At 40.3% G+C, this 15873-nt stretch overlaps 1 protein-coding gene across 6 annotated transcripts in view; it reads right to left on the bottom strand.

Moving 5' to 3' along the window:
* Positions 1-14951, bottom strand: part of Tbrg1 (transforming growth factor beta regulator 1) — a 27259-nt gene extending 12308 nt beyond the window's left edge. The window contains exons 1-9 of one of the 6 annotated variants that reach the window (XM_013511072.1): positions 14502-14945; positions 12701-12771; positions 11997-12217; positions 10820-10956; positions 10384-10530; positions 8375-8472; positions 8025-8135; positions 2859-3001; positions 1894-2248 (exon numbers count right to left, since the gene is read on the bottom strand). In XM_013511072.1, coding sequence (XP_013366526.1) covers positions 2103-2248; positions 2859-3001; positions 8025-8135; positions 8375-8472; positions 10384-10530; positions 10820-10956; positions 11997-12217; positions 12701-12771; positions 14502-14711 — 1284 coding nt within the window. In that variant the 5' untranslated portion in view covers positions 14712-14945 and the 3' untranslated portion in view covers positions 1894-2102. Of the gene's footprint in view, positions 1-1893; positions 2249-2858; positions 3002-3499; positions 5726-7066; positions 7397-8024; positions 8136-8374; positions 8473-10383; positions 10531-10819; positions 10957-11996; positions 12218-12700; positions 12772-14501 lie in introns of those variants that run through there. The other 5 variants (XM_005378435.2, XM_013511070.1, XM_005378434.2 and 2 more) reach the window with 5 other exon arrangements.
* Positions 14952-15873: the final 922 nt, after the last annotated feature.

Here is a 15873-nt window from a genome sequence, read left to right as displayed (position 1 = left end):
TCTCTGGCTTAATCCTAATAAAGAAGTAAACAATTTACATTCCTATCCATATATTATTTCTCCATTTTGCTACTTTTATCACATCTTTAATAATCTGATATGAAAAGATTCTAAGTATTGGGCAGTGTTTTTCAAGTTTTTAAGAATTCATGATCCATAATAACATTTGATATTATTTCACACACACACACACACACACACACACACACACACACACACACAGTTGAAAACAAAGATTCAACCTTTCTCCATGTGATAGATTCCAATATGTTCTAATTGTTTTATTTCACTTTAAGAGATGTAGGTGTTGACTCTCTAAGCTTAGGGACAACTAATAGGTTGAGATTTGTAGTCTGAAAAACAGTTCAAATTGTACTAATTTATTTTTAAAAAGTCTTTCTAAAATGAGGCTCTCTTTTAATACACCGTTTTACTGAGGCTATAAGAGAATGGAAAGACATCTGTTATGATAATGGCAGCATCTATCATGTAAACACGCCCCAGCAAGTTGTGCAGAGAAACAAAAGAGAAACATCAACAGCTCTGTGTAATCCTCTTCCCATTTACCCAAATTGTATACTGTTTCTTTTGCACTGTAAAAGTTATACAAACTTACACTGCACCTTCTGATCCCTCCGTCTGCTGGTCAGATTTACTACTATGAAAGGCTAATCCCATTTGTAGTGTTTTCAGTTGGCAGTCATGAATGAGAGCACAGGGACACTCTTCACACTCCTTCCCTATTCTTTTACCTCTGGTCCTTTGGCCCACCCCCCACCCCCACCTCGCAGCCAGCCCTGGGCACCTGGTAGATGGGAACTAAGGCATTTCACAAGGCAGCGTGGGTTGGTAGTGGTAGGGACTGGGTGATGTAGTGCCACCACCTTAATGCTTTTAGTGGCATCCAAAGAATTTAGTTGTACAGGGTGTGGAGCTGTTATATAGCTAAAGTGAAATGATACGGGTGAGTCTGTTATGGAGGATGGGAACTAATCCTCAGTTATGTTGTATCTGAATTTATATTAATAAGTGATTTCAACACAGTGAGCTAAAAGCACATTCTCTAATAAAAGAGCTGAGCACATGTAGAAAGGGTTGGACTTTTTGATTCTCTTCAAGGAGGTGCAGAATGTAAGAAAAGATTAACAGCGTACCTTTCACTGGACTTTCCAGTTTGGGTAAAAGCAGAGGATTTTATTTTATTTATTTTTTGATGATGATACTGAGATGAAATCTAGGTTGCAAGGGCTAGGGTTGATATTCCTTGGGCTAGAATCAGAATAAAAAGTAGCGGGTTGTCAGAATCTTACTGTCTCCCTTAAAAATTAGCAGCTGCCATAGCCTCAAAGTTTGTGTTAAATAGTTACCTCCAACCATGGCATTAGGAGGTGAGGTCTAGGGGACGTGATTAACCATAAAAGCTCTGATGGGATGAGTGCCCTTATAAAAGGGACTCCAGAAAGCTACTCTGTGCTTCTACCATGTGAGATTATAGCAAGACAGCTGTGTGTGAACCAAGGAACTGGGCCTCCCAGAGGCTGAGTCTGCTGGCACCTTGAATTAGACTTGCCAGCCTCTAGAACTGTGAGAAAGGGTTTTTTAAAAAAAGTAATGGGAACTGGACCCATCCAATGGGCACTGGATCATACAGGTTAAGCATTTTACTATAGCACTTTTTGAGACAGGGTCTAAATTGTCTAGGTTGCCTTAACTTGCATCCTCCTGCTTCAGCCTCCCAAGCAGCTGGGATAGTGGGTCTGTGCCCCCATGTCCAATACGAAATCAATGTTGTTTGTGAGACACTCAATCTATGGTGTTTACTTAAAGTCTGAAAAGACTAATACAGCAGATCTTGTATTTAGGCAGAGTGACGCAAAAAAGATTATATCCTGATTACAAGATGAAAATAAGCAGAACTGTCAAGAGAAATTTATTACTAAAAATAAAGCAAGTGAAGTTTTTCTCGGGCGTGCTGTCACCACGGGAACCTCCATGATGAAATATATTATTTTCTTTATTTCCAAATTGCTGCCTTCTCCTATATATTCCAAGTTAAAAACACTCCTCATGATGAAGATGAAGAGGCTCTGACCTCCGCTTGCTCAGTCTGAAGACTGGACTGGGCTACACTGTGCTGGAGACTCGAGGTGCTGCAGATGCGTCTCTACCAGGGGTTCCTGGGTTAGGAACTCAGGCTCATAAGAAGCCACAAAGGCTGCAGGCTGCAGCTCAGGGAGATCCAAGGATCCTGGAGAAAACAATTCCTTAAGTTTCCCTGCTGCCTGTGAATCTCAGCAGTGTTTTGTCAAGATACACACATGTGGCCTTTTAATTAACATCCTTGCTTCTGTCAGCCCAGTTTTGCCCTTGGTTGCTAAATCATGACATTCACCTTGACAGTGAAGAAAACTAAAATAGATAAAGTGATTTGCCTATAAGAGAGCACACTTATACTTTATGTGACTCCAGTGCTGGAACTCATCATTCTACCCATTTGTGGGAAGGAACCTGTGCCAGTGCCACAACCTGAGACTTCTAACTTCACTATTATAGTGGAATAGTGAAATGCTATTCCACTTATAGAAAGCTTTCCCGTGTTCCAGTTAGGTTTTACTTAGGTTAGAGAAAGAGGCATGACTGTTTTTGAGGGGCCCCACCTTGCTAGGATCACAGGTGCTCCCCTTATCTTCTACAGTGTGGTGTCCTAGGCAGGCTGCACTCCCTCCCTCCAATTCTGCACTCTTTGCTGCTGGAGCAGTAAAGATTTCTATCACTTACTGCCCAGCTACTTGGAGTACCCAGCAATGTGTGAAGGAGGTATAGTATTTTCAAACCAGAAGGGCAAAGTTAAAAGGTACCCAGCAGAATGGGATCATGATGCTCATCGTCAAAGGTCTGTCTCTGAAAAGCTTCAAAGCTGACAGCTGCATCATTCTCTGGTGGTTCGTGGGGTAGTTGCTCCTCTCCAGGTTTGCAAACATCAAATTTTACCCACTGGTAACTGCAGGATCAAAGGGAAACATTTTTGAGGTTGTCTGTTAGCCTGTAATACAGCACCTCTACCTCCAAAGGGATCAGGTTTTTTTAGGCCTCTTATATATACATCTAGAAAACATTTTTTTTGGTTTGTAAACAAATAAGCTTTTATAAAATACATGTTCATATGTCTCTAAGTATGCATATGTTTACATATACATTATAACATCAAATTTAAAGTCATCATTTGTACATAGAATATGAGGTGTTATAATATTATAATATATAGATGTTATAATATTAGGTGTTATAATAATACTAGGTGTTATAATATTATAATATAACTAGGTGTATTAATAACTAGTATTAATATTAATACTAGGTATTATAATATTATAATCAAAACTAGTAGGAAACCCCAATTAAAAACCTGTTAATAAAATATTTTAGCAGGCTACACTTCCCCATAGTAAAAGCAAAACAAAATCAAAATTACATAAATACCTTACTTGGAAGTGAGACATACACTTTAATTTACCTTGTTTTATTAGAAGATACTATAGATTAGGTTCAAAGACAATGGCTTACATATGTCAATATTGTTTCTAGTAAAGACTACAGATACATAATTCAGTTATTTGCAAGAGATTTACTGAAAAACACAGAACACATTCTAGGAGATCTCTGTTGGCAGTGTATTTTCTGGAAAACACATTAAGAAATATTGACATCAAATATTTCATTTGTGTACATATCTCCATTGTATGAGGAATTTTCACAAGTTTTTCAAAAAAGCTTACATATATAGGGTCACTCTCCAATGTGACATCTTTCATGTAGTTGATAAATGTCTTCAATCAATGGTTCCCCCACATTGTTAATATACATAGGTTTCCTCCCCATTGTGAGATCTATGTAAATAAAATGAGGACATACTAGCAAATCTTTTTCCACATGCCTCATCTGCATATGGTTTCTGGTTTGTTTCGTGTATTTGTCAAGATTGGTGTGTAGTGAATACCTTCCCATATTTGCAGATATGTTTCTCCCCAGTGTGAGTTCTTTCAAGGCTTTTTAATTACTTATTGTGAATACTTTTCCACATTGCTTGAACACATAACAATTCTTCCCACTGTGTATTCTTTCATGTTCTTGACAGTATCAGTGTGTAGTGAATGCCTTCCCACATTGCCTGTGCACATAAGGTTTCTCGCCAATGTGAAGTCTTTCATGAATTTGACAATGTTGGCGTGTAGCAAATGCCTTCCTGCACTGCTTATGTATATATGACTTCTCCAGTGTAACTTTTCTCACGTATTTTACAACTACACCTTATGCTGAACACTTTTACACATTGCTTGCACAATAAGGGTTCTCCCCAGTGTGAGTTCTTTCATGTCTTTTATAACTACATCTCATAGTGAATGCTTTTCCACATTGCTTGCACACATAAGGTTTCTCTCCAGTGTGAATTCTTTCATGTATTTGACAACCATTGTGTGAAGCGAATGCCTTCCCACATTGCTTGCACACATAAGGTTTCTCTCTAGTATGTGTTCTTTCATGTATTTGACAAGATCGGTGTGTAGTGAATGCCTTCCCACATTGCTTGCACACATAAGGTTTCTCCCCTGTGTGAATTCTTCCATGTATGTTAGCGTAAGTCTTTGTAGTGAATGCTTTTCCACATTGCTTGCAAACATAAGGTTTCTCTCCAGTGTGAGACCTTTCATGTCTTGTATAATTACTCCTTATAGTGAATGCCTTCCCACATTGCTTGCACACATAAGGTTTCTCCCCGGTGTGAGTTCTTTTATGTCTTTGACAAGACTGGTGTGCAGTGAATGCTCTCCCACAGTGCTTGCATACGTAAGGTTTCTCCCCTGTGTGAATTTTTTCATGTATTTTAGAATATTTCTTTGTAGTGAATGCTTTTCCACATTGCTTGCACACATAGGGTTTTTCCCCACTGTGAGTTCTTTCATGTATTTGACAATAACTTTGTCTGGTGAAAGCTTTCCCACATTGTTTACATACGTAAGTTTTCTCCCCATTATGCGTACTTTCATGGCTTTGACATTGAGTGCGTCCGCTGAACGATTTCCCATGTTGCTTACCTATACAGGGTCTCACCCCAGTGTGACTAGTTTCATGTCTTTGGCAACAACTGTGTGTATGAAATACTCTTCCGCACTGCTTACATGCGTAGGGTTTTTCTTCCATGTGAATGCTTTCAAGAATTTTACAAGTTTGAGTGTTGAGGGTTTTTCCATATTGCCTGCATACATATAGTTTCTTCCCAGTGTAAATTCTTCCATGGATTTGAAAACCACTGGGGGTGCAGGAGTCTTTCACACTTTTCTGACCAACAGTGGTCTTCTCTCCAGGGTGAGTTCTTTCACTAAGTTCAGAGGAGGATTTTCCACACTGCTCATACTGATAGGGTTTCTCTCCATTCTTTGTCCTTGCGTGCTTCTGAAAGGATTGGAAATCACTGCTGGTTTTGCCATGTCCATTACATTTGCTCAGCTTGTCATCAAATCCCAAATGCTCATGTGGCTTCTCTCCGGGGTGAGATAAGATGGACATATTTAATAAGTGCCCTGTCAGGGGCTCTCTACAAACAAGACTTCTAGCTGGCTTTACATCAGCTTCTTGCATGTCCACATTAGCATGTGGAGTTTGAAGGAGTATGTTTTCCTGTTGATTGCAAGTTGTATATTGATAGAATTTTGCTACCTCTTCATTTCTGTTAAGAAACAAAATATCAATGATAATAAAAAGGTCTCTGTATCAGTAATTTTCTAGGACAATTTCAGGCTTGATGCCTACTAAGAAATTTTCAGAGTGAATAGGCTGAAAGCCATGCAGGATGCTTTTGAGAGGTGTATTTAATGCATTTAACATTGTGAGGTAAAGTACCATCTTTTTTTTTTCCATCAGAAGATAATGATATTTTTTTGGCTGAATATAGAGCTTTTTCTTTTAGTGCTGAGAATTAAACAAGGGTTTGAGCAATAAAATACATTTTTCTTTTTTTTATTTCTTATTTTAAGACAGATTAACAGTGATCATTCATTTGATCAGTGTAACTTCATGCTGTCATCCTGCTGGCTCAGCTTATCAGAGAGCCGTGCTTTTAAGAAGGCACCAACATGTTGAGCCTATCCCACATTCTCCTCTTCCATGCATACAATGACTGCTATCTAGTCCGTTACCAGAGATTAGTTATTGTGAATTATTTCCAGGACTTAGCTATTGTGAATACCCATGCATACCCTGCTTTGAGCTTCAGTAATAGGTATCACTAAGATATGATACTTTTAAATACTTTCAGAGTATACATAGGGGGTTTTGCCTGGATCAGATACAAACTTTTGGGCTGGGGATATAGCTCAGCGGCATAAATGCCTGTCTGGCAAGCCCAAGGTTGTGAGTTTGATTCCTGGAACCAAAATTTTTTAAAAAAGCAAACTTTTATTTTTTGAGACATCTGTGCATTGAATATAAAAATGGTTCTGTTTTATATTCTTACCAGTAATGTTTCGGGGTGGATTCTAAGAATTTTAAAGTATGAATGCACATAGCTCCCTGGAGGATGTTTTCATACATGTAATAATATACTAACAACATACATATGGATTTTGAATGCTGCTTTCTGGCCGGCAGTTTTTTAGATAATGTATATCTCATATTCATTTATATACATAAACTTGAAACCTGATAAACTTGATAACTTGAAGATGAGTTCCTGCCAAAGTTCAAGATTTATTCTTTTCAGATATGCCTGTACACAATACCTAAATGCAACATCATACATTTTCTTGATGTTGATCATGAATTTTTTTTTTTATACAAATGTATGAGATAATGTTTCTTGTGGCATAATGTCTCTAACTTAGTTTGCTACACTGAAATATTTCTGTATACAGTTGTTAAATTATACAAAATCAGTATGTATGCATATTGGAAAATTTTTGTGACATTAAATAAATTTGAAATTGGCCTGATTTATAAAGTTTCCTTGTAGTATTTCTGCTTACATACAGACTCTTGAGAAGTATTGCTTTTCCTTATGACTGGAAATTACCTCAAATTTCTTGAGTAATTTTTGTATTTGTCTTCCATTTGCTGGTTATCCCAAGTTCTTCCTATAGCATTTATATTCCTAAATGTTTCTAACATCACATCTCTATAGAGTTTCTTTTGAGATGGATTCAGCATAGCCCACTCCTCCTTGGTGAAGTTCACAGTTACATCCTCCACGGTCACTGCCTCCATTGCGTGGCTTGAAGGTCTCCAAGGACTCTTTGAATGCAGCTCGCAGCCAGTAGAAATTACAGAAAAAGGCGGTCCACTCAGAGGGGGGCTCTCAGCAATGCACTCATGGTGCCCACTGCGCCGCCATAACACAGGAAGTCTAGAAAACATATTAAGTGAAGGGGAAAAAAAAAACCCAAAAGAAAATAGGCAGGCCTCTTTCATGACACATTATTCTGCTCGACCTGTTTTTTGCTGTTATGGCACACAAAATGATACAAGTTAAGCATCCCTAATCTGAAAATCCAAAATTCAAAACGCTCCAAAAATCTCAGTATTTCTTGAGTGTCCACATAAAGCCACAAGTAGAAAATTCCACACTTTGTATGACAGGTCACAGTCCAAATGCAGGTGCACCAGGGTAAAATTACCTTCAAGTTATGTGTATAAAGGTGTAAATGAAACATAAATGAATTCTGTGTTTATACTTGGGTCTCATCCCCAAGATACCTCATTAATACAAATATTCAAAACCTGAAATATTCTGGGTCCCAGGCATTTTGGATAAAGGATATCCAACCTATAATAATTATAGTACCGTGGGGTCCTGGCTCTTGTTCAACTGTCTAGAGTTATACTGAGATGTATTTGTTGAAAAACCAACATGCCTTGGATATAGTTGTTCCATAAATGTATGAATGAATAAAGTAGTAACGGTCAGTTTAGGCTCTGATTGGCTGATCACTGAACTTCTTTCAGTGGAAGAAGTTCTGCTACACCATACTTACTTGACACACTTTCGAGCTCCTGGACAACTCTGTATCAGATTGAGGATGGTTGGATGAGAAAAACCAAAAAAGTCAGCTCCTGATGGAAGCAGGTCAGGCATTAGTTTCCCCCTAGAGAGGAGAGGGAGAATATGAGCTTAAGAGCTAAGAGGGAGATGAAGATGAGTTTAAGAATGGAATGGTGGTCTGAACACAGGCTAAGCTTTCTTGACTTACTCTGGAGATTCTAGCTTCTAAGATGTCTAAAAGATTCAGGATAGGTCTCTACAAAAAAGGATCTTTTCACTAAAAATGAGAGATAAGGTCTACATTAATCTTTTAGCCTGTCTTAAACCTACTGGTCAACTTACACAGTAGCACTGATGGTCCTGAGCAGTTCTTCATGACAACCATCTGCAGAAGAGCTAACGATAGCATTCTGGGGGTCATCTTCAGGAACAATTTCAAACTGAGGACAAAAGAACAATGAGATGAATTTGCAAGGAGGAAGAAGCAGAGTCACGTGACTTCTACAAATACTTCTTCACTTTAAAACCATCTTGAAGCTGCTGTATAGCACACTAGAAGATGGGCACAATTTCCTGTTAAAACAAACAAGGAAACAGAGACAGGCCTCTATTTCAGTGTTACACTTCTTGGATAACTGTTTTCTTCCATACCCTTTCTTATCCATTTACTTATGTCATTAAGCTCAAATACAAATGCTATTTTGAAAACAAATGAGATCACCCTCCATGTCCAATGGTATGTTTTTTGTTCCCATTTGCGTATTTCTCTAAGAAATACAAGATTATCTAGAAGTACTGTATTCTGGATCAAAGGATGTCTTTCTTAAAATTGTTGATATTGCCAAATTACTCTACAAAAGGATACCAATTTTCACTCTTACTAACATGTACTTGCTTTCCTATACCCTACTCAAGATATCATCAAGCTCTTGCCTATGGGAAAAATTAAGGCCTCACTGTTTTATTTGACTGCTTTTTATCTTATTCTATAGGCACACTTAGCTGAATATTAATCCCTTGCCATGTATTTTCTTCCTGTTTGTTGCTCCTGTTTGTTGCTTGGGTATTAACTCTGATTATGATGTTTTTTATCGTTTAGAAGTGTTTAAATTTTTAGTAGTCAAATCTGTTGTTTTCCTTTATGGGTTCATGTCTTGCTAAAGCAAATCTTTTCACCTTACCCTAAGATTTTAAAAAGTTCCACATTTTCCTTTAATGTTTATAGTATAAAACATTCTGTAAAGTTAAAGTGATTAATTCACATTGGCACTTATAGACAAATCAAGGAAACAGAATCATCTGGGAACAGATCCAAATATTACATATGTTTAATTTGTGTACTAAAGTCAGTTGATGTTAGTTGGAAAAAAATTAAAGCTAAACTCCTAGTTTGGAAAATACCTACAAATATTGTCTAGTTAGGTTAGTTACCTAAAAATGAAACCTGAAAGTCTCACAGATTCATTTTCAAAAATGTTTTGGCATTTTGTCTTTCAGAGGAAATTAAGAATCAGCTTATCAAAAAAAAAATCAGCTTATCAATTTTCGTTAAAATTCCATTAAGATTTTGATTAGATTTGCACTGCATTTACAGATTTGTCATAAATGTGGTGAATCTGCTTAACAGCAGTCTTTCTGTTTGAGTGCTTTCCAAAGAGAACTGCTATAGAACCCAGTCATGGGAACTCTCAGCTCTATATCTAAAGTACTCTAACGGACAACAATGCAATACCGCCCAGTGTGTTAGGCAGGCTCAGGTTCTCCTAGTATCTGTGCAATGGTTCCTCACCTTGCCTCTACCTCTTCCTATCCGATCTGTAACTTCATTAGTAAAGTTTGGAACACTGAAAATGGTCTAATTTTTCCTAAGGATCAAGAGGTGAGGAATGGGGAAATGAACTGTGTAGTATCTTACACTATGAAGGATGAAGAAAGGTATCTAACAAGAGTAGGATTTGGGACTCCCAGGTCCTGGAGTGCATACGTAGCCTCTTTTGAGTATGCAGTCTCTTTCCTACCTCCACTTTGGTTCAACTTGAAATGGCAGTGCATTAAACTAATCTTCCCTGAGCCTACACTTAACATAAGCAGGGTTGATCTGGCCTTATACAATCATAATATGGACCGCAGAATTAGCACAGCTCACAGGCATCAGTCTGAGAATCAGACAAATGTAGATTCATATCCCAGTTGAAGATGTGACTTATGGCTAGTTGATTTTTCTGCATCTGAGGTTACACAAATGGCAATTATATGGTATGTACCTTGTGTCAGAACAGGTAACAGCCATATAGTAAGTGGCTGGAACAAAGTTCTCAAACAAAAAAAAGTGGTTACATTCAAATAAGTACCTGAGGCTTCACACCACCATCCTTGATCTGACAGGTATACAGACACATCTGGTCTGGGTACTTCATGCTGGCGTACACTCGAGTACTGCTGTAGCCCACGGGGTAGATGGCACTCTCATCATGGAAGCCAGGTCGGTCGGTGATGATCTATAAAAAGATTCCCCCAACCTGGGATTGAGGGACTGAAGGATTCACATGCCCAGTTTATTGTGGTAGCCTTTAGAGCCACTTTGAGGCTGCAAAGAGTGGCTGAAATTACACAAAAAGTATCTGCCGTATACCAGACAAAACTGACCTGGTTTTATAGGGACTGGAGTCTTTCTGGGGTTGGTATGGGTCAGCAGGAGCTGTTGCTAATAGGAACAGGGAGGGAAGGCTCAACCCCATTACCATGTTTCTCTCACTCTCCTCTCTGCACGTCGCTGGTCTCACTCACCTCCCCCAGGCTATACACTGTTAGACCCCCTAGTCCGATGGGAAACACAGGCCGTCCAGAGGGATCCAGAGCAATGGGCTGGACCAGCTTGCGAGCACCTCCCTCCATTTTCTTTTTCTTGGATGTTTTCTTCAGAACTGAAACGCAAATCTGGGGTCACCCACTTTAGCCCCCTCTCAATGCTGAGGGGAAGGGAAAAATTTACATGTGAATACTAAGGACAATAAGCCAATCTTTTTTTTTTTTTTGGTCTTTTTTGAAACAGGGTCTCGCTATGCAGTTCAGGCTGGCCGTGAGCTCACTTCGTAGCCCAGGCTGGTCTCGAACTTGCAACGATCCTCCTGCCTCAGCCTCCAGAGTGCTGGGACTACAGGCGTGCGCCACCATGCCTGGCAATCATGGTTTTATATACAGATGGTCTTCAACTTGCAATGCTGTTAGGTAATGATAAACCCATCAGAAGTTGAAAATGCTGTAAAATGAAAACGCATACAATATACCGAACATCATAGCATAGCAAGAGTATTTCGCCTTGTGGTCCTGTGGCTGAGTGGGAGCTGCAGTTCACTGCCGTTTATCCAGCAGCACAACAGAGTAGCATCAATACCCCAGGAAAAGATCAACACTCAGTACAATTTCCACTGAATGCAAATCACCTTCACACCATTGTGAAGCTAAAAATCATTCAGCTGAACCATTGTAAATTGGGGACCATCTGTATTCACTTAAAAGGCATATGGGCTTCTCCCAGAAGCTCTGAGTATCTTTGTAACTGCCCACAGGCAGTAACCAATTCCAATGTTAGCAGCAGAAGCTAAAAGCCTTACAGTTTTAAGTCCTCTTTACTTGAAAGATCAGAAATTTCCCAAGCTAGTAGTGTGCTCAAGAGGTCACCTAGCCCATTTCCCTGCCTCTAGAAAACACTGAAGTGAGTGCAACCCAGACATACTGGTGGAAGAGGGAGAGAGGAAGCCTTAGCCTGCTCCCTTTGCATTTAACCAGATCTCACTACAATCTTTCCTCCCAAAGTGACTCTATAAGACACTTGCGTTGCAAGGGCCTTTACGAGAATTATGAGACTTAAGTGTGCATGTGGCCACATGTGGCTAACAGTGCCATGTATTAGTCACCGTAGTTGAGCCCCTGGGGCAACTGATATACCGTCTCCCCAAAGTACCTTCCAGTTTGTTGTTCTCTTTGCCTTTTTCCTTTTTGTCCTTCTTGGATTTCTTCCCAAATGGCTCCTCAGCCCCAGTGCTGGGCCCAGCTCCCTGTATACTTCCCACAGAGCTGGCCACACCGTAAGTCAGGGGCAAAGTGGAGCTGTGGGAAGGAGCTGCAGCCTGTACGTCCCCCTCAGTTAGAGCCTGAAGTTGGAGAAGCTTCTTTAGCAAGTACCTGGGGTCAGGAATGAAAGGCAGCAGAGGTATGAAATTCGGTTTTGTTGCTAACTGCCCAGTATTTTCTCAAGTACTGGGAAAAGCCAAAGATTATCGCACTGATAGAAATATGACTCGTATTGAATCTTGGGAACATGAAGAGGGTAATCAATACTTCAAGAAGCCTCTCTTGCCTCTAGAAGGGTCCTCTACCATGAGGTGGGGAAGTGTTAAGTACTGAGAGGCATATATTATGAATCAGATGTATGTGTACCCACTGTGCTCTGCCTTGAGAAGTACAGACTAACTATTCACAGCATGAGCAATTCTTTTATAGTTGGCTTCTTAATAAGATTATTTATTGGATATGGTAAGAAGGCTTTGTCAGAAAGATAAGAGGAGCTGTCTCATTACCATGGTCCAACATGACTTGAATATGTGTGAATTTACTCCAAAGCTTTTGAGTTTCACTTTACTTGAACTCAAAATGAAGCCACCTCACCTTCTTTCTTCTTTTGCTTTAAGGAATTTCTCCTCAAGACGAGCAATTTCATCACAAATAGCAGCGTTTTCCTTTAAGAATAATTTTCAACATAATCACATAAAATGAATAAAAGATCAAGGTACTGAATTGGGAGAAGGACCCATACTTCGAACCAAGAAAGTCTATGTCATTGGAGAAGGGAGGGCTAGTCTACCTTGCAGACAAGATATAAATAAATCTATAGGGAAAGACAGTTACCCTGCCTGTAGTAAGTCTTTCTCAAGTACTGGGAAAAGCCAAAGATTAGTAGTACTCTGAAAGACTTACTACAGGCAGGGTAACTGTGTAATTTATGATCCAATCTGTGATACCTGTTAGTGAAAAGGGGACACTATTATTGCTTATGCCAGAATAATATAGCAAGCCAGGATTGTGCTGGGTAAACTAAAATGTATAGTCACCCTGATTAGGGTGGCCTTTGGGAGAGAAAAAGAACACACTACTTAAATTCATAGTAGTATGTAACTATGAGGACTGTCCATGTGGAAGTGCCCTGATTTTTGAGAAACAAAGACAACCTTACCCAAAGCGACCCATATAACAGCACTTTCGGGTAAAAAACTAGATGAAACAAAATAAAATCTAATGTGTAAAATTCTTAAGCTTCACAAACTTGTGTACATTCAAATATCCTTTTCTTTTTTTCCTGATGAATATTTCATAAGCACCAGCCCTGAAGGAAATGCTCTGTTCTGGATGCTCAAATTGAATGGAACTCAACTTGAATGTTCAAAATGACATCCCTTTTCTTCACAAAATCGTATTCACATACTTGAAGGAACTGATATCCTTATGTTATTTAAAAACAGACTGCAAGCTTTTGGTACCTTTGACACGTAGGGGGATAAAAGAAAGGAAACAGTCAAAGGTCAAGTCCTCTTAATTCTTATTTTCCTCCAGTGCACATACCACGTGGTGAATAAATGTTTTTGGAATGAGTATTCTAATTTCCAAGCCTTTCCTTATGCTTCAAAACATGCTCAGGAAGAAGAGGAAAACTACAGGTTGAGATGCGGAAAGACACCACAGGAATCCGTCCCTATTTCCAGCAGTGAGGAAGCTTGGGCAAGCCAGGACACAGTGGCACAAAGCTATGATTGGCAGGCCAGTTCATTCATTCAATAAACCTGAGGCCCCTACAGTAAAAGAAAGGAAGGGGCTGCAGGATGTAGCTCAGGAGCAATGCACTCCTCCCGAGCATGCTCCAGGCTCTGGGTTCGATTCCCAGTGCTGTCGAAACAAAACAAAAAACACAAAGCCTTGGAGGACTCCACGGTTTTATCAAGGGGAAATTACTGAAAGATTTCAGGCACGTGTTTAGGGCAAGGAGTCACTTCAGGGGCTGCGGAAAGCTTGGGAAATAGCTGTGTAGTGGAAATACGTAATAAACTGGAATCGAGGTATCTAAGTTGGCCTCGGGGCTCTGACACAGAACCCTAAAGCAAATCACACATCTGGGGTTCAGTTCTCCCATTTTAAAAACAGTGCCGTATTCACAGGTTATCTTGAAAATCATTGCATTTCTGAAGTAATTGCGATAATGACCCAAACGTACTGGCTGATCTAAGTACCGAGGACTTTTTTTTATCCTTTAGTCGTCTGCAAGGTAGTCACTCACTAGCTCCATTTCCAGACGAGGAAACAAGATTAGACAAATTAACTTGTCCAAGGACCCAGGGCTAACAAGTAGTAAAGTACACCGAAAAGCTGACACTATTCAATACTGTCCCTCTGGGGAGGGGACAACTTGGCGAAAGACCTCGCTAGAAAGCAGTCTCGCGGCGGAGACTGGCTGAGCGACCAGCAGACTCACAAACACCGTGGCCTTTGCCGCTTTGCGCAGCCGCAGGTACTTTAGCCGGTACTTCTCGTTCTGGCTCTTCTTCGGGAGCTTTTTCATCCTGGCCTTGCTGGGCTGTAGCAGGGCTCGCGCTCGCGGCGAGGAGGTGACACCGCCCAGCAGGCTCATAGTCCGGCCCCAAGGCGGGGGCCCCAGGACGCGGCCCGCATTGGCTCCGAGGCCGCGAGGGGCGGAGGCGGCGGCTTTGTCTGCTGTGGGTTGGCGGAACCTGGTCTCTCGCAAACTAGCTCTCCAGGAAGTCCCCAGAGCGGACTGTAGGACCAGAATTCCTGCAACCAAACTGGGCTCCGGCGCTTGCCAGCACTTCCGCGTCTGTCTCGGAAGTGAGCCCCGCCGGAAGTTACGTAAGGACGCAGACCGCGGTAACGTCCGGGTTTGGGAGGCTAGGGAGCTTGTGGTGTTGTGGGTCGGTAGAGTCGGGAAGAAAGCGTGGGCTCGCTGAGAGCCGAGAGCGGCGGAGGGACGAGAATACTGTACTTCTGTGGGCCTCGCGGAGGATTATTGTTGCCGCAAGGCCCCACTAAATAAAACTTTACCAAACTAGCTCTTGTTCGCGCTCTTACAGGACCTAGCGTTTCGACACCGTTTTCACACTTCGTGCAGACAGACCCTGGATTGTCGGAAACACTCAAACGCCACTTTTGGGACTGCTTATTTCCTTTGCGCAAATATTTGTTATGTTGTGATCCTGCTAGGAGCTGGGTTTAGCATAGTGAATAGCAAAAAAGGCCTTGGTTCTTTGATGGTTTAGAATCCAGTAGGGAAGGTTTAGATTGAAAAAGCAGTCTTGGTAGCACAAAGTAGACCGTAAATATTTTCCTAGTGAAACCAAGTATATTTCTGTACCTAAACTTATATTTTTATAAGGACTTCATTGGAGGTTTTTATTTTTACAGTTACAAAAATGTTCCTGCAAGTTTTAGAAATTTAGAAAATATAGGAGATTTAAACAAATTCCATAGGGTTGGGATTGTATCTCATTCATACAGCACTTTGCCTGAGTTTGATACTCAGCACTGATAAGAAAGAAAGAAGAAGAGGAAATTATGGAGGTCGGATCACAGTTAAATAAAAATTTTGATTCCCAGCACCAAAAGAAAAGGAAAAACCCAAACTAAATACTCTCCCAAGCCCAAGACAACCCCCTATAAGCCCTCCAAAAACTTGGCACAAACTACTTTTAATATGTTAGCATGTGTTTATATTTTCATGTACTTTTATGCAGGTCAAACTCTACTGAATAAGTTTCTGGTTTGTTTTCTTGTTTCAT

This window comes from Chinchilla lanigera, unplaced genomic scaffold, assembly GCF_000276665.1.
Source record: "Chinchilla lanigera isolate Chin_1 unplaced genomic scaffold, ChiLan1.0 scaffold00011, whole genome shotgun sequence".
NCBI classification, from domain to species: Eukaryota; Metazoa; Chordata; class Mammalia; order Rodentia; family Chinchillidae; genus Chinchilla; species Chinchilla lanigera.
Note: the sequence above shows the minus strand (reverse complement) of the source record. Positions and strands in the feature narration are given on the sequence as shown.